The sequence below is a fragment of the Falco punctatus genome, assembly GCF_963210335.1.
Source record: "Falco punctatus genome assembly, contig: scaffold_57, whole genome shotgun sequence".
Lineage (NCBI taxonomy): Eukaryota > Metazoa > Chordata > Aves > Falconiformes > Falconidae > Falco > Falco punctatus.
The window spans coordinates 298,997-317,780 of NW_027660116.1; the positions used below are offsets into that span (position 1 = coordinate 298,997).

At 42.9% G+C, this 18,784-nt stretch overlaps 1 protein-coding gene and 1 long non-coding RNA gene across 2 annotated transcripts; both read left to right on the top strand.

Moving 5' to 3' along the window:
• The first annotated feature begins 547 nt into the window (after positions 1–547).
• Positions 548–8,240, top strand: LOC308057975 (uncharacterized protein). Its single transcript, XM_080411982.1, has 5 exons — positions 548–707; positions 2,332–2,360; positions 2,467–2,533; positions 2,621–2,665; positions 6,735–8,240. Exons 1-5 carry the CDS (start codon positions 575–577, stop codon positions 6,878–6,880), a joined length of 420 nt encoding a protein of 139 aa, XP_080268108.1. The 5' UTR covers positions 548–574; the 3' UTR covers positions 6,881–8,240.
• A 472-nt stretch (positions 8,241–8,712) lies between these two features.
• LOC308057978 lies at positions 8,713–14,304 on the top strand. The gene is made up of 2 exons (XR_013925574.1): positions 8,713–12,866; positions 14,057–14,304. It is a non-coding gene; the product is annotated as an uncharacterized lncRNA (long non-coding RNA).
• Positions 14,305–18,784: the final 4,480 nt, after the last annotated feature.

The following is an 18,784-nucleotide window of genomic DNA, read 5'->3' on the forward strand; positions in this document are numbered from 1 at the left end:
AGAAGAAAACGAGCAGAGTCTGTAGCTTACGCCCTCTGACTTTTCTTGTGAGGAAGAAGGAACTCTTCCCCATCTCCTTCTTACAAATACAAGGCTAAAATATTATTGGGGGGTTTAGGTAGCTTTGGTTTCTGTAAGCTTTGTCTTGCTCGTCTTTGTTCAGCCCAGATAGTCTTTGTTCAACCCTTGCAACTGGGAGTAGCAATGTGTTCGCTCCCCACTGCAGGACGTGTGCCTGGGGAACGTCAGCACAAATTTGAGTATCGGGTACCAGTTCAGTCCGAAAGTTGGGTCCCCCCCAGACCTGCAGTTACGGGTTGGCAACCTACAGCTCGAGTTACCGTGTTAATTCTCCCTTGCGGCTGTGCAGTTTGCCAGCGTGACAGACTAGTTTAGATGAGTTGTGAGGTTTTTGCCTAAGATCTGAAAACACACAAGTCTGCTGTGATTTTCCAATATACTGTGTCTTGACGTGCCCTTTCCAAGGGGCTGATCAAAGGCTTTTGTGATTCCATGCTGTGCAAGTTGGCTTAGCAGGAAATTTTGCGTAGAAATGAGTTGAGAATTTGTACCGATGCTCACGCCCGTGTTTTATGCTCTACAGACGGATTCTGAAAGTCCGGAAGAAGGATCACCTGGTGTGTTGCTTCCAGCTGCAGACAGACATGGAGCACGCTCACGGATTGTTTCAGGGGAGCGCCACACCGGTAACTTCCTGGTGGACTAAATGTTTGTCTGTAAACACGTACAGGCTGAAGTGAGCTTTTATCGATGTCTGCCTTAGGAATGCACTTACGGTGTGGGTGCGCGCTATAGCAATGGAGTGCTTAGTATTTGTTAATTAACACCAGCTATCATGGCGCTTGCCAGCAAGTTGTAAAGGAAGTTACCTTGTTTGCGTTACGTGTGCCCTTTGGATGTGTTTGTATCTCTTTGGGTTCGGGTTCTTGTGGCATAGTGCTGAAAGTGTATGTGGTTTAGGGCTGACCTGTCTGAACACCTGGACATTCTTGGATGATAACGTAGCAGAAGAAAGCTATGATCTGGCCAAGCACTTTTCCCCCCGTCTTAATTTTTGATACCTTACTGTTACGCTTTGCCTAGGAGCTAAAACGTGACTGAAAGTTCAGGGTTTGTTGTGAAGGGCTTCTGCCTGTAGTTTGTGACGCTGTCTCTTGAGCATCTGGAGTGTAGAATGGCAGGGAAGTTTTGCTGTTGGCGTAGAACTCTCATCTGAAGGATTTCTTTTTTACTAAATGGTCAGTCCTGCTTGTAGTGTAAGTACAATAGAATAGCTGAAGAAGCGAATCCAGTAAGCTGGAAGCAAAACTTTGAAAGCTCCTGGGAGTTTGTAAATCTACTTGTCAAGTAGTTGTTATGAAAGTCTGCTTTGTATGAATCTACTAAGATGAGTTTAAAATCAGTGTAAAAAGGGGATAAAAGGTGATTATGATAATCTTGCTAAGGTATTTCCATACTGCTAGACCACCAAGTTTCCTGAAATCAAATGCTGTTTGTTTTTTAATCATTTTTTTAAATACAAAAGTTTTGCTATGGAGCCATTCTTAATAACATTCCATACACTTCTTTCATGAGAGGACTCAAACTGTAAGATGACTAAAGCAGAGGACTTGAGAAATATAGGTGGGCCAGTAGACTGTGTGGGTTTGTAAGTGACTAATGTTGGAAAAAAATCTTAAAAAAATTGAAACTGTTTGGAACTGTGCTATAAATGCAGATTACAACCAATTGTAATTTGGGTTTTTTCTTTTCTTGCAAGCTGAACCAGAACAACCTGATAAGAACTAGTTTGATTCTTCCTCATTGAATGATGTGTATGAGATTTCTATGTCTGCACCCATGTTTTCTCTGTCCTATCGATGGAAAGGAAAATATCCCTCAACATCACGGTCATAGAGCTGTTATTTTATATAATTTGTAGTGTTATTTTATGATAATTCATTACAGCAGACCAGCTTTGGCTTTTGAAATAATCTTTGTAGAAAGCAGGATTCAGCTCCTCAAAATAAGTATTCTGATCTTGTTTTGTTAACAAGCAAATCCTTATTGCTTCCTATGGATTGTCCTAGTTCTGTATTATTTCTTAAATCCAAGGTGCACGATGGGAAGCGTGCATTGTCCATTTCTTGTATACTGATACAAATGCTGGATGATGAGGTAAATTGAATGTTAAGTATTGCAGTCTCGATGAAATAATGCTTGCAACTGATACTTAGTTGTAGAAACTACTGATGTTGAATGGAGTAAAAATTTTATAAATTAAATAAATTTGAATAAAATAACACTTTCTGAAACATTTTTCACTTCCAGGCTTTTTGGAGAAACCCAACAATTCCCAGGTAAGTATTTGTTCATGTCAGACTGACTACTTGTTCTGCTCATTAAATATTATAGAGTTACTTTAATTGTGGTGGGTTTTTTTTGTCATTGGATTGTCTTTCATAGCTGAAGGCCCCTGAATCTGTTTTGGAAAGGAGTGAAACCTCTCCTAACAAAAAGCAACAGAAATCAGGTAACGTTCACTTCATGTGGTTCTGGGTTTAGCTTCATAGCCTTTCTAGATAGGAGTATTTATTAAAGCATCTGATTTGTTTTGCAGATCTTTTGGAGGAACTCGGCTTAGGAGATGCAGAAGATGTTGAAGGTATTCATAACAATCTCTTTGTAGTGTTCTTTTATGGACAGACACTTTGTACTTGCCATTTTCTTTCTAATATTAAATTAATGGCTCTAGCAAGGCATCCCGGGAGCAGAAGGTGTGCTGAAATACACCTCGGTGTATGTGTTTGCTCCCTCCTCTAGTCTGCTGTTCAGCACTGTCCATACCCTTCCATGATGTACGCTTCCTACACTGTACTTGCTGTCATCTCCCCTTTTCAGGCAGTCCTGAAGTCTGCTTTTCTTTCCGTGGCTCACCCCCCCCCCCTTCCTGATTTTCCTGGTTCTCTGAGCATGTGCTGTGGCTGATTCCAGGCTAGGGATCTGTAGGCTAGGCTGTCCAGGAGCTGCAGGTGAGCCACAAAGGGTAATTCTTGGGCTCGTGCCGTAGCTGTAGTTTTCAGGAATTATTACTTGCCTGGCTTTTCTCTACCTGCCTGGCAGTTGTTTTGAAACATGTACAAACACGTTCCTCTGAGGCTTCCCTCTCTTGTATCATGGAAAATGACCAGCAGGCTCAGAGGCAGGGGAGGGAGGTGAGGAAGAGAGACAAGATGGGAGGAAATTAGTGTCAGCGTGTTTCAGGAATTCTCTTTTCTTCGGAAACAAGGCCAAAGTTGAAGCGGCTAGCTGGTCGGCTATGTATTGGAGAGAGGATATGTAACCTTAATGGGGTTTTAATGTCTTTGTTCTAATGTTTTTTAATTTGCATATTTGATAATTTGTGTTGTATTTTGTATTAATCACACTTGTTAATCAGATGAGAAACAATTTGCCACTCAGGTTTTAGAGTTTCTACAATTGGCTATTGACAATATAAACCACAGAGAGGTGAACAGATATGTAGACAAGTAAGTGGACTTGTAACTTCTAAGTATAGAATACAAATAGTTCCAAGTTCTTTGGCATCTTCGCTTTAGGGGAAGAAAAAAAAAAAGTATTGTTGTTCTTTGGACAATAATAGAGATGTAACTTCTCTCTAGAAGTATCTCCCTCCTTCTCCTCTCGCTCTTCTCCCTTTCATGTGTTTGCAATGGGTAAGCAACAGGTCCCCTTTTGCCCTTTATTTTGCAGTGACAGTGTTCTGGTAAGACACACAGGTATTTGTTAGAGGTTGTTCCGTTAAAACGTGAGTTTTGGTTATGTCTGTATTCCACAGTAATGTGTAGTGTAGCCCCATAATGGACCAGTACGTTACAATTTTACAAACACAGAAAGGAACGGTTGCCTTTTCATGGCTCGTTTCATGTCAGCTGTTTTTCCTGTGTGGCTTTATTCATTTGCGTCATGCTGGTTTTTAGCCATATGTTATCTTGAAGGTCAGGTGCTAAGAAGTAGATGTAAAAATTTCTTTCTTTCAAACATTTTATGTTTGGATTTGGGTTTAAGCAATTTAGATTGCTTCAGCAAAGCATCATGATTCCTGTAGCACAAATATTTCTGACTCTAAAGGGGTTGAATGCCATCCTTGACAACTTTATTTCATAAATCTGGAGAACAGGTACAGTATCTTGCATAATTAAATATCCAATGAGAGATGGAATTTCCTATTCTATTTACTTTGTTACTGACTCATAGTAATACATTCTTAAAATTATTTTTGAGTCGAAATAAAATAACGGTGTTCTCATGTTTTCTGTATAGCAAAGTAGCTGCTGTCCACTGTAATCTGCAAAAAGTCGTTATGTACATTATGTACAATTTATGAAGAGGGAAGTCTCAGAATAGAGTGGAGAGGTAAAGACTAAGTGGAAAGAACTACGATGACGAGAAGTCATCTTTCAATGCTAGCTAGAGAGCAGACAGAGTAAAAGGTGGGGGAATGACAGGCAAAAATACTGGAATCTGGTTTACCCTGTGAATTTTTTATATACATTTTTTTGAATGACGGGCTCTTCAGAAGCCTTGGAGTAGGGTTCTGCCAGTGTTTTAACTAAGAATTTCTCCCTGTGCTAAAAGTGAAGAACTCTTGACAATGAGGAGTCATCCTCTTTCACAGTGTTGACAGAAGCCAGTAACACAGAAAATAGACTCATGAATTACTGCTCCAAGAAAAGAAGAAATTTTACTTGCAACAGCTAATGGGAGAAGTCCTTAGCTTTTTAGTTGATGTTTTTTGAGTTATTTTTCCAGTGGTTGGAAAAATAATTACTGACTCGAGTTACTGACAGGATGAGAACTGGAATTTTGCAGGTAGAAGAACACTGTAGCCTTTCATCTTTCCTGCTTCTTCCTTGTTCTGTACCCATCATACAGAAATGTCAAGATTGATTAAACCCTATGGAAAAGGATTCTTAGGGGCTCCAATGTTATTAAAATCTTATCTAAAAAGGGAGACTTCAGACTCAAATAGCTGCTGCTGAAATCTTTCCTGTTGACCGTGATGGGCAAGGCTGAACAGGAGTTAGGGTTGCTTTTCATTCTAGCAGCATGGCACCTAATTTTAAAGTGACTGCACTCTGAAACAGAATCCAAAAGACGAAGACACCTACGTACTCTGAACAGAGAATGTGACTTGCATCCTTATTAGGGCAGTACAAAACTCTGGGTGCTCGTAGGTCTGCTTTTATCCAGCTTTCAGGCAGATACAGTTGACCAGAAAAGCTTATTCAGTCTGTGTTGTGCAGACAGGAGAGGTGTCACAGCTCTCCTGCATCCACAAAATATTGAAGTCTATCTTCTAAGCAAAATTGTGGTGCCCATGTTACGTGATGGCGCATATCAAATTGTATGGTAGGAAGCTGCCTGCATTTTTCTGTTTGTGACCTGAGTGAACATTGGTGAAGTGACAGAAGAAATCTGGTAAGCGTACCTTCATGGAAGGAGAGTAGGAGCAGCCCCGTCTGTCTGACCGACTGACCACCCGCTGCTGTACGTGGGTGGAGAGGCTTCTAGGAGTAGCACATAGACAATGAAAGTTTGTAAAAGGAGTCACCTACAGGAGAAAATGCCAAGAGTAAGGTTGGCCTTGTGACTCATAAATAGCGGACCCTTTTGTACTTTTATGATTTTATCTATGTTCTTCCTGTCTTGCTCGCTTTTCTTGTGGGAAGAATTTGTGTCCCTCTCCAGCAGCGAAGCTTTGTGTATTGAAAGGCTATTAGGTAGAAGCCATAGGATTATGGAGCAGGAAAGGAGATGCAAAGTGATTAAGGTGAAAAGAATCCATCTCTGGTTTTAGATGCCATACTTGACCTGCTGGGACTTGTTTCTTTCTGAATACTTGTTCCTTCAAAACGTTCAGTGTGCCTTCCACACAAACAATACAATGAGTTGCTGCTTCTAAATTGTGTCTGGAACTATCTGGAGTCCAGTTCTCAGATATAACAGAGATTCAAGGTAGGCACCCCATAATGGGGAGCCCAGACTGAGTGAGTGCCTGCTTCCGAGGAGTTTGTGACCTGTCCAGTATTACGTAGAAATTCTGAGAGAGGAGAGGATGGAATCCAGTTTTCAACAGTAAAACATCCGGATCATGGGTTATTTCTCCACACTTCACAAGCCTGTCTTTCATTCAGTGGCCCGTCCATGTCTTCTGGAACAGATGGGGCAGCAGTTTGACTGAAATACTCTGTCTAGATCCATGTCTAGAGACACATTTGTGTTGTGCAAGGAATAAAGCTGGGGTCTTCAAGATTTCAAGCCTGTGACTTTGTTGTTCATGATTTTCTGTGCGCAACACATAGGGAAACTGAAACTGCTGGAGGAATACTGTGTGGCACACTGTGTCAGAGATACAGAGGTGTGTATCTATGTATGAGAGAGAGGTTGTGCATGTTTAAGAAACAGGAATGGCCTCTTTGTGACCATATGTAGTGATTTTCAGCAAATTTCCCTTATACATTAAAAAGTAGAATGCCTTGGAAGAAAGGAATTCACCCAGATGCATCTTAAATCTGTGTTATGATAATCTTCTCTCGGAGTGCACAAATTTGAGGGGATATATTTTATGTTAAGATTTTTGTCACAAGTAGGATGATTCAAGATGCACTCTAGGTGTAAATAAGTAGTATGAAGTCATGCTGCTTATGAGAGTGTGTGGTTTTTCACTGCAGGTGGGAACTCGGGATCTACCTTTCATATGTCATCATCAGCTGAAAAAGACGACGTGAAGGATGCCATTGAATATTATGGGGTGCGGGTATGTGAACCCAAATGTTTTGGATTACAGTCTGATTCAGTAAGTTGTACTATACACTAAGGTAAAGAAAACGTACCAGTCTGTGAATAATGCTGAAGAGAGAGTCCTGTAGGTGAAGGCTGCATTAAAGTCTGAAGTAAAGTTGGATACAGTCGTCTTATGGTGGGGTAACATCCTTGTCACTATGTCGGATGCTTGCTGTTACACTGATTTGTTTTCAGTTGGTTTGCTTAAATTTTGAGGGGTGTTTTTCCTCTTGTGCACTGCTAAGAAACAGTGCGGCCACATGTGGGGTTTTTTTTGCCTGTGCAAAATGCACATTCAAGTGAAGAGGGAGATTTGTCTATAATATGCTGATCTGTTTGATGAAACACGCCGGTCTTCCTCTTTGTAAGACAAAGATCAAAGAGAACGCCTTGAAATGTGGTGACCTTTCTGAGGCTTCCCCAGCCTCTGCAAAATGTGCTCTTGTTTGGCCACGTGAAGTGTTTGAAAAGGGTTTTCTCAGAGGGTATCCTAGAGGGGAATAAGGCAGGCGTCCTGCTTGTGTTGGGCGTGCGGGGCAGGGCTGCACAGCGGGGTCTGGCGTCCTCTGGAACACCCGAAGGGACAGCGTAGCAAATGATTTCCACCCCACAGCCAGGCATCACAAGAGAGGGACGTGCCTAATTCTAGCAGGCAAAGCGCAGGACTTAAGCCTGTTGCAAGGTGGTAGTAGTTGGCCAGTGAGCTTGGGAAGGGGGAGGGTGAGACAGGTGGTGTCTGGCTGAGGTGCTCCTTCCCTCTTGTGAGCGGAGGGGTCTTTGCCGCGGGAGAACAGGGCCTGGCTGACAAGAGAGGAGCGTGAGGAGCGTGACGGTCTCAGCCCGCTGGGACACCAAGGCTGCAGGCCCTGTTCAGGAGGCACCACGAGGGGAAGGGGCGTGTGGGCAGGACTGTGACACAGGGCAGAAGCAGTGGGAGCTGTTGAGAAACAGAGCGTGGGGACAGGGGCTTGAGGGGGCTGGGTAGGGTTAAGGCGTGGTGCGGTTTTCCGGCGAGCTTGGGTTCCTGATTCCTGGGATGAGGGCAGGAGCAGGCAGGTTTCCCTAATAAATCCTTTCCTTTGCACCTTGGAGTGGAATTTATTATTTCTGAAGCTCGGGTGAAGAAATAATCCTCCCTTAGCCAGTTCTCTGTGTGGTGAACGGTAAGAAGCTTGTCATGTTCATTCCCGTTGGGTTAGCTTAGGTGGCCGGGGACTGTACAATGCCAGACGGCAGAGCGCGATGGAGGGAGGAGGGTGGGTGAGAAAAATGTTGGCAGTTTTAATGAAAAACGGTATTAAAGCAATAAAACATGAAAAATAAACATGCTCTGTGACAAGCGCCGGCAGTTACAGAAAGCAAGCAGGCTAAAAGGTAAAAGCAACCCTAATGCCTAGGGTGTCCCTTGATTTTTCTTATAAAAATGGCTTTCAAAATGCCTTATTTCTATTATAGGATGAGTTTGCAACAGAAATTGCATACATCAACTGTAATTTTTTTTTTCTTGATAATCTTTCTGTCTGTACCTGTTTACTTAAGGATAAATGTATTGTAGAAACTATCAACTTGATAGAAAAAACAGCACATGAAAATCACACTGATAAGGCAGAAATTTCACATCAGAAATTTCACAGCAGAAAATGAGGAATTGCACAGCGCTGACAAGCAGTTCTAAGTCCAAAACCTTGGAAAGAAAGAGATGCAAGAATGTGGGTTGAAAATGAGAAGAGGGAATTGAAAACAAGTTTTAAAAACGTTACAGCAGAACTAAAGCAGCTGCTTGGTGAAATTAATGAAACTGGGAAAACTCCTTCCCTTGTGGAAGAAATGTCAGAAGATGGCTTCAGTGCTGAGCTGAAGAGTTCTCATGCTGTTTCGTCTCATGCAACAGAATCAAGTAACAGCTTAGAAAGTAAAGGTGAATTTGGAGACATTAAACTTATGCTAGGTGGAAAAGTACCCAAAATGGAAACTGTAATCCAAGTCTTGGTGTCCTTTCTGATCAAGATAAGTGAAATGCAAACACAGAAGATACCTGGAGTACAGGTGAAGGAGATTGCACAAATAATATGGATGATACAAAGGTGCCTCTAGCAAATGCAGAGAGAAAAAAAAAGCCTCCTATGGAAATGGAAGAGAATGAAACTGGAAGTAGTAGTAATGCAGTGGGAGGTTGTGAATACTCCCCGAGATACAGCTTTAAAACAAGTCTTTTGGATGACATTTCTAATATGATTCCTAAAATAAGACCAGTTTCTACACGTGATGAAAATGCACTTTTTGTAACAGAGAGGGAACTTGGAAAAGACTCTGGATTTAGTGATGATTTTCCCAGGGACTGCTTTATCGACAGCAAAATAGGAGAAACAGAAATGGAAAGTCTTTTTGCAAATGCTCAGCAATCATACGTCGTGCTGAAAAGGAATCTTGATGAAGAACTAAACCAAGATACGGGAAGATTTAAGGGTAGGGTAGGAATGCTGCAAATAGTATTCCTGGCTTTGGAGAAAGAGAAGGTACAGCTGCTAAAAGAGGTGGTTCACCTGCTACTCTTTAGTCTCCCTCCGGATCAACGGTCCTGTTCACTTTTGCTATTTGTCATGAAGGGGAAGATGCTTCCTACAAATTGGGTTTTGTTCTAATGGAAATAGGTGACTTGTGAATAAAGAGAGCAGTGGAGAGTTGTCTTTTCCCCCATTTTTGGAAAACGGAATGCATTATTGTTCCAGTTTAACAGCAGGTGGCACTTGGTTCCAGTGCAAGTAGTTATCACTTCATTGCCGTAAAAAGAAATCCATATAAATATGTCGGTTCTGATTCTGAATCAAAGAATGAAAATAGCTTCTGAACAGGGTCTTGACTAATAATTCATGTGCTGTGATACCTGCATGGTGTGTCTTCATTGCCTTTCGCTAAAATTCCTCTTTCCTGTGAAACCATTTGTGTTTGTGGGTTTGGGATCTTTTTTTCTTTCCTCCCCTTGTTCAGGAAGCAGTAGCCCAGCACAGTTCCACTTGATTTTTTTCTGGTGGTGTTACAACTAACATTGTGCAGTCCTTCTAACTCTGTCCATCAGTAATGCTTTCACTTTTTTGTTGTTCATGTTTTAAGAGACACTATTGTTTTCTTTCTAAGGGCTGTATTTTTGTTGTCTTTCATGATGAGTGAATTTGAAGAACTCCCAATGACATAATACATTTTGTAGTGTAATTTTGTGAAAATGCTTCTCTATGAATTACAAAAAAGATTTCATTTTATATTATTTCAGAGGTAAACCCTGAATTAATCAATCTTGGATGTGGTGTTTCTGTCTTCTAGAAATACGTGAAGCTTAACTTTGTTTTTATAGGTTAAGAAGGAAAAAAGCAAACAAAGATGTTCAAAAGTGCAGGCCGTGGCAAAACAGGAATGTGTGGATAAATTAAATAACATCACTAATTGGCAAATGAAACAAAAGATTACTGTAAGGAAGAATGACTGTTTGAAAATGGAGAATGAAAACACGATAGAAGAAAAAGACAAAAAGAGTTTTTCATCTGGGGAGAGCTCAAAATTGATTAAAATGCCAATGAAAGGGTAAGCTAAGGAAATAATCTCTAGCTCTTATTTGTAGTACTATGTAAGTGTCTTATGTTTTCTGATACTGTGGTAGTTGAAGTAGTTTCCTTAGTGGTGAAAGCCATAGTGAGTAGTCCACTGCTTCTCAAAAAGTGAAGAAAATTTCTTCTTAGAAAACACTAAGCTCATGATGGAGGTTCAAATTTATTGCCTGCTCTAAAAAAAAGAAAAGGAAAAAAAAAAAAGAAAAAAAAAAACCCCATCCAAATTCCTGTGATTTCCTTGTCAATACTGAGGCAAAATGCATCTTCAAAACCAGAAAGAGAAGCAGACTGGAAAAAGCAGTTACTTTTGTAGGAAATGGCCACCTAGAAAAGAAAAGTAGGAACTTGGGGTTTGCTACTACTCCCTTTTCTAGGTGATTTTAGTGATCTCCGTGCAGTTGGTGTTTTCCTTTTCATTAAGTTAATATGCCCTTTGTCAGGAGAGGGTGATTTGAAGAATCAGTCAGCAGTATGCAGGCGAGCGGAGGTTATCTTTATTCAGCAGTGCTGGGTGCATGGGGGATTGCTCCACCAAAGTCATGCACCCTGAGGGGACTTTTCAGTCCCCCCTTTATACAAGCTACTCAGACCTATTCATTAGTTTTCCAAGAAATTGCTTACATATTCATTACAATTCTGAGAATTCATTTACATATCTCGTGCCTGCGCAATTGTCCTTGAGGAGTTGTCTCTGCACAGACTCTATTCATCAACGGCCATGTTTAAAGTCTTTGTCTTCGCCACGTTGCATGTGCAACAGGAATCTAAGACAGAATGTCCCTTCTTAAGATAACCAACCCAAGGACTTAGCAGTCTGTGCATCCGTCATGTGGCAATAAGGGTCCTTGGACATCTCCCGACTTTTAACTAAACATAGGTGTGTCATCCTTTAGATAAGTGGTACAGCATTCACTGTTCAGAGTTCCCGTTGTTTGTCAGGCAGCACCAGTCCTGCTGTGTCACCACTTTTCCTTCTCAACCTGGACTTTGGACAGAGACCAGTCCTGCAGACACCTCGGCAAGGAGGAGCCCTTGATGAGGACGACGACGAGCCGCTTTTGGGTGAGCTCAGAGCTGACTGAAACACAAGCGAAAAGCCCCAGCTCAAACCAGGCCACTTTGCTTTTCTTGAAAGTCACAAAGCTTCGCTCTGGTGGGTCTCTTTGCATCGGAAACCCTTGTGCTCCCAACGCTGTGACCTGTGTGGGTGCCAAGTCAGAGCAGTCCGTCACCGCCTGCCTTTGAATTCAAGGTTTGAACCGCACAGTGTGGCCAGAGAGGGCACATGCTGCGAGAGGTCACGGACCATCATTTCCCTGGCCCTGCGGCTAAGCCAGCGCAGCCCGCTGCTGTGCCGGGAGCGGTGGGGACAGTGCCGCTCTGTCCCCACACAGCTGCCCAGAGCTCAGGGGAGGGGGCGGCCTGGAAGCGCCTGGGCTCCAGCGGCCGGCCAGAGAAAGCCCCCCCCCCGTTCTCACAGGGGAAGTGACTGACATGTGCAGGGTTTCTCCTGCTCGGACTGCAACAAGTTTCCCAGGAAGCTCCCCAAGGCGTGGACGTTTGGGTCTGAAGCCCCCCGGGCCGAGAGCAGGCGCTGCCAGGGAGCTAGAGCCCGCGGCAGGCTGGCCGTCACTCAGCAGGCAGGTGAACCTGCTTCCCCGCACCCCACTCCATCCACCTCCACCAGCTCTTACTTCCAGCCTGCTCCCCCCGCCCCGTACCCCCATCCTTTCTCCCGTGCGGCAGCTGCAGCAGGCACTTACCAGCCTCCCGAGCCCCCGGCTGACGCGGGGCACTGGCACGCTCAGCCGGCAGCGCTGGCCCCGCTGCAGGAGGGCTAATCCGCAGGCTGCAGAGGAATCACTCACTGACCCAGGGAAGGGAAAGCCCATTTATTTAGGCTACTTGAATTTGGCACGCACAGAACATATCCCAGTAACGCATGGGAGGCTAAGGGGTTTGTTTTGTTTTTTTCTTTTTTCTTCTCTACAGACATAGAGGAAAACTATGCAACTCCCATGTACACACCGCACAAAGGAAACAGCTTTAAGCAACCACCGGTGAAACGTGGAAGCCTTTTAAGATCTCTGGAGCTGGCACAGGAATGTTCTCTACCCCCCATACAAAAGGCATTTCAATTTCAGGTCAGACTGTCTAGGTGATATTTCCATGCATTTCTACAGAAGTAAAGAAGCTAACAGACAAAAAGCCCAGATCAAGCCATATTAGTCAGGCTGATTGGTTCTACCAAGTTAGATCAATAGTGATTATGAACAAATGGACCAAGTGACCAAAGCCTGAGGCTGAGAATACCACTTTTTGAGATGTGGTTTCTTTTCACTGTACTACCCATAGAACTGGAGCACTCTGATAGAAGTATCTGCATTTGTAGAAGCCTCAGAAGCATCTGACCCGCTAGTAAGTGTGTATTAGAGAAACGAAGGTAGTTCTAAATTAAACTATGTCAACAGAAAAGTAGTTGATAGAATCCCTCAGGCTGAAGGAGAACTCAAGGCACTTCATAACAAGAACATTGAACCTCTAGAACAAGTGAACCTTTAAATATTATTACTGCACCGTGAGTTTACAAGAGTGGATTAGGACTATTTCTCCAGAAAAATGTGTCTATTTTATGTCTGTTTCACTTCAGGATTAGCCTTTATTAGTACTGCTCTGCAACTGCTAGCACTAAGAATTTAACCCAGTTTTTGTGCCAACAGGTTGTTTTAGCCTAACTTTCACTACAGGTTTTCAGTTTTGTATAAAGTGGTTACAGGGGAAACTGTTTCTGAGTTTGGCCATTTGACCAGCAGCCTCAAAAAGACTGACTGAATTTTGCTTTTTACAACAAAGAAAATTAAGAACAGGAACCAGTTTGTTCTCACCCCCCCACCCCCCACCCCCCCCTTTCATCCCATGATACATTGACACTTTGCAGCTTTGGACCAACATTTTTGGAGACCTTTAGCGTTAATCCATTGGGGACAGTATTGGGCTGCTGGACAACCAATGCAAATATTAATAAACCAAGAGAAATCCTTAGATTTGATTTGTTGAGGGTCATTTGTACATACGAGCTACATCTCCAAAATGTGCTTTATTCTACCAGACAGCTTCCCTGCAGTTAGTGAAACCCTTGCCTAGAGTGGTTGCTTTACATAACTGATCTATTAAAACATGGAATGCCTGTAGAGTTGTGGCACTGCATGACATCTACAAGGGACTTGCTTCAAAAGCTACGACCAGGGAGCCTCCTGGCTTCTCAGCAATGCAAGCTCGGGTCAGGTCCTCTGGCCCATTTGCTTGGCATTCATGCTTTATGCCTAAAAAAAGAGGCAAAACACTCAATGTGGTATTCCAGCATGCTAGTAATCAATCAAATGTACTTGGTAGTAACATTAGAAGAGGCAATCGGGTCACCAAGCAGGTAAGCCCTGCCTTGGCTTAGGCATTTGGATGGTTTTCTCTGACGTGTGTCAGAGCAGACCTCTGGCTACACGCCAAATAGCAATGCAGAAATACCGGGGAGAACGTTTTCACTACATCCGTGCTCAGACTGTTCCCCTTTTCACTGCAGGCTCTCTCAGGAGCGCATCTCTCCTTTCTAGGGCTACCCTGGGTATGGCGGGTGAGGAAGCTACACGCAGGCAGGCTCCAATGGCTGACTCAGCTCCCGCTGGCTCTGGAGAGGTGGGTGGAAGAATCAGAGTGAGAATCTGGGCTGTAGAGACCAGAAAGGCTTTGCTGCTCCAAGGGATCAACAATGGATTCTTTTTTTGGAGATCAGGGAGCCCAACCCAAGCCCGTCTGATGTGGAGAAAAGCTGAATTTCTTCAGGATTTCTTTTTTTTTTTAACTTCCACCTGTGCAGCACAGCCTCCCTGGCTAGTTCGAGTCCACTGGCCAGCTGTCGTGTGAAGGCTGGCACTGCTGCACAACGATCCTGTCTGTCTTGCAGGCTGCGAGATTTTGGCCCAGTGCAGCAGGAGGAACTGAAGGGGGTCAGCGCTCTCTGGCTACAAGCCAGGCCGACTGAGCATGAAATCTCTGAATCCTGCAGCAACATGTTTACTCCTTGGTTAACGGTGTCTGACAGGCTGAACAGAACTTTGCTTCTCCACGTGGAGATGCAATGCCCTTTGAAATGAGTAATCACAACCACATCTCTAAATCAAGCGCATTGTTAATTACTACTGTTGCACAGGATGTTTGAGATCGTGTCTTTCAACAGACACAGGCTTGAACGTCCTCTGCCACAGCAGCAGCTCTAGAAGGAATCTAATGGTTTCTAGCCTGTATGGTGCAGATGTGCTGCTCTGCATGGTACAGCTATGGTGTCACAGACACTGCAAAACCTGCTCTTGTCCTGCGCACAGTTCTAGTGCCTCTAAAATTCAGTCAGACAGTGTAAGTTTTAGCCAGAGCTCATTTGAGCTGCATCACGGGGCATTTCACTTATGAAGTTCTCATCTCTCACTAGTATCTCAAAAAACCCAGTCATCCACAACCAAAAACCAAAGGCCAATCTGTTGCCATTTGCCGGAACGGAGGGAAGAAGCAGTCGCTCAATATGAGAGATCAGCATACTTCATTTATTAAGCTACGGTTACATATTTTATAGCAGTTATAATTAGGTCATACATATTGCAAAAGTTAAGCTCCTCATTGGCTGGCCACCTAAAAGGTCAACCTTCGTCAGCACTCTTTGTTTCTGGGCATAGTTCCCATTTCTTTAACCATAAGGTCCTTGTTCTTACTTTCACCAAAGATAACAAGGATAGAGTGTCTTTGTGAACCATTAGTCTTCACGTAAGCTGTCTTCGATACTTCTTAAGATCTTGATGACTCAACATTCCGATGTTAAAGTGCCCTTGTTCAGCTAACCAATTCTCCACAATTCCCCCGTTTTCTTTTTGGACAAGGAAGGATTGGGTAACACGTTCAAATAATTTTTGGATACAAGAAAGAATACAAGGTAACAAAAGCAATAATAAAGCAATAAACAGCAATACAGATAAACCCTGTTTTAACAAGTTTCTTAACCATCCATTTATGCCTAAAGAAGCAAACCAAGAATCTATGCCTGATGAACCTTCTTTGACATGATGCATACGATTTCTTAACTCTTCTAGCTGTCGATGAATACTTTGTGAATGATCAGAAAGATTTAGGCAACACATGCCTTCAAAATCCTGACATCCATGCCCATTTGCTAAAAGCAAAAAATCTATAGCAGCTCTATTTTGCAAGATTGCGTGGCGTAAGCTATCAACATCAGTGGCAAGACCTGATAAAATGTCAGTTGTAGAATTAAATTGTTTCACTGCCCAGCAAGCTAGAGTTTTTATTTTAGCCCAATTCGCAGCTGCTGCGCCACCAGGAAGAAAAAATGAAAGAGCTACAGTTCCAGCCACTGTGCCAAGATTTACATTATCATTACAATCTGGCTTTATATCATTAAGACTGCGTTTTGCTCTATTCGCTTGTCTTACCAAGTCACGCATGGTGGGTGCAAACATGGTTAACTTGCCTATATAACAGGGTCCTCCCACGGGACGAAATGGTATGGCAGGCCACGCTCTGTCTCCACATATTAGAAAATATCCTTCCGGTAATAATTTCGCCGTAACACTTTCCACATCAAATTCACCGGCATATTTTGAGGTGTTCCAATGGTTAGAATTCCCTGATACATTCTGATATCCTAAGTAAAATTGTATTACATTATCACGGTGCATGATGCGTTTCCATTCATCTCCAAACATGATAGCACCTGAGCCATTGATAGGTCGAAATAGGGGGTAAACTCTGGTACAATTAAGCTTTTGACTAACATTTACTAAAGGCCCAGCAGCTGGAAAAGAACCCCATAGGTCTAATTCTTGCTGAGGTAAATGGATTGATTTATTTAAATGGTAAATCAACTGTTGTAAAAAATACGTATTCTTGACAAGTGTACTATTCCACCAGGTACAGTTATCACCAAAGCCAAAATTCATGTCATTATACTTCCGGTTTAACCAGGTTAAGTATGATTGATCTATGGTTGTATAATTTACTCCCAAAGGTTCAAAATCAGGCCAATGTATATAAGGGTAACCAATTAGACATGTTCGGAAAGGATCACTTGCTTTCTGCAGGGAAAGACAAAAATCTGTAACTCCTGATTGATTTGCCCATGTAACCCACATATTTTGTCTAGGGTCTATTCTATGTAAAGCAAAAACAACAACCACATTTAATAGACTAATCCCCAAAAACAGTGCCATCATCTATGTTTACACTAATGTTGTATGATATGAGACTCAAAACTTTTCTTAATAATGTGGACCTAAAAGATAAATCACTGTTTCAAAGATGTTTTTCACTTGGTCTTACTTAATTTTCAAACAAACCGTTGATCTTCTTTGGAGACAGGCCAAATATCCAGCATTAGATTGGTCTTACTGTACTCGAGACCGCCAACCAATAATCTTTTTGTCAGCTCAATTATCAATTCGACCCAGTGGGTTTGGTAGTAGAAATATTAGTCACTGTTTAACAATTCATGCCCTGTAGCAAGCAACAGCTTAGTTAATATAAACTGTTCGTTTAAGCAACTCTCACACTAGCAATTTGCAAGCTTTTTACAACACCACTACTCTTTTCCGTAAGTGTAACATCTACATAAAACCTAAGGATCATAATAATAGCATATAATACAAATTATTACGGTAGCAGATAGTTCTTTCAGTTCGCTCACACGTGAGCCTTCCCCTGTGATAGCATCTGACGTGGTACTACGTCTCGTCACGGACGGGAGCAGTATTTCGTACTGTTTTTTGCTGCTCTTCGGGACTATTTTTATTATTCTCTTCTACTACCGGCTTCACCCATCGGCTAGGGACCCAGAGTGTACCTGCAGGGGTAGAGACACAGACATAACCGCGACCGATATAGATCACATCAACTGGACCTTTCCAGAGCCCTGTTTTTGAATCCTTATACAGCACTTTCATTTGTGGGGTCTCTACATTGGTTTTGGGCAAATGATGCCTAAGAGCAGGTGGAACATCACTATCCCCAAAAACACATAGATAGTTAAGTACAAAGAGTGTTTTGTTAACTCGCTCACGAACATCAGGAATATCTTTAAATTTGTCCAAATATTTCTTAATTGTCCCGTTAGCCCTTTCAACTATCGCCTGCCCCGTAGGAGAGTAGGGAATGCCAGTAACATGAGTGATGTCCCAAAGCTGCAAGAAGCGCTTGAAAGGTCCACTACTATAGGCTGGACCATTGTCTGTTTTAATAGTGGCAGGCACTCCCATTACTGCAAAACAACTAGTCAAATGTCACCGGACATCGCGAACCTTCTCCCCTGGCTGTGGAGTGGCCCATAACATATGGCTGTACGTGTCTATTGTTACATGCAAGTATTTTAAACGACCCAAAGAAGATACATGTGTGACGTCCATTTGCCAAATTGCATTGGCCTTTAAGCCTCTGGGGTTTACTCCACAGCCAAGTCCTATTCCCGAATTATGGTGACTGCAAATAGTACACGCTTTCACAATAGCACGGGCTTCTTCTAAAGAAATGTTGTAGGATTGCGCTAATCCTCTGGCGTTTTGGTGGAATACAGCATGAGATTCCCGGGCACGGCAATGCGGTGACAATGGAGGTTCTATGCTTGTCGCGACGAGACGATCAGCTCTAGCATTCCCCTCACCAAGACCTTCATTCCACTGATGACTTCTGATATGGAGTACCGCATAAGGCTCCGTTCTTTGATTGATTGCTAACTGAAAGCTAATCAGCAGGCTAGACAGCCGACGATTCTTCAGTTCGCGGAGGCTGGCGTCCTCGATACGATTGGCTATTCCCACCACATATAGAGAGTCTGACACAATATTCAACGGTATATGTTGCCACTTTAGGAATGCCCATACTACCGCGAACAACTCCAAAGTTTGTAAGGAGTCCTCTGGTTGAGCCTGCAAGATCTGGTGCTTCCATTGTGTGTTTTCTTTCCATGTAACTGCAGCAGTTTGTGATCGTCGTCCGGCATCTGTGAAAGCGGTGAGGGCTTCTGGGAGGGGCTGAGCCGACCGCTTAGGTTTGACAATCCAGCTCCGGTTCTCCATCCAAGAAAGAGTAGTCGATGTCAATGGTTTAGCTATCAGGGTTGCCCCATCAGTAAATAAAGCCGCTTGCAGTTCTTCTGAGTTTTGAATATACCATTCAAAGTCTGTCTGTTTTATTGGCACCCAAATTGTTTTAGGAGGGGCACCGTCTATCTGGAGGATACGGCGGCGGCCCTTCTTTATTAATTCAGCCAGCGTACTGATCTTTTC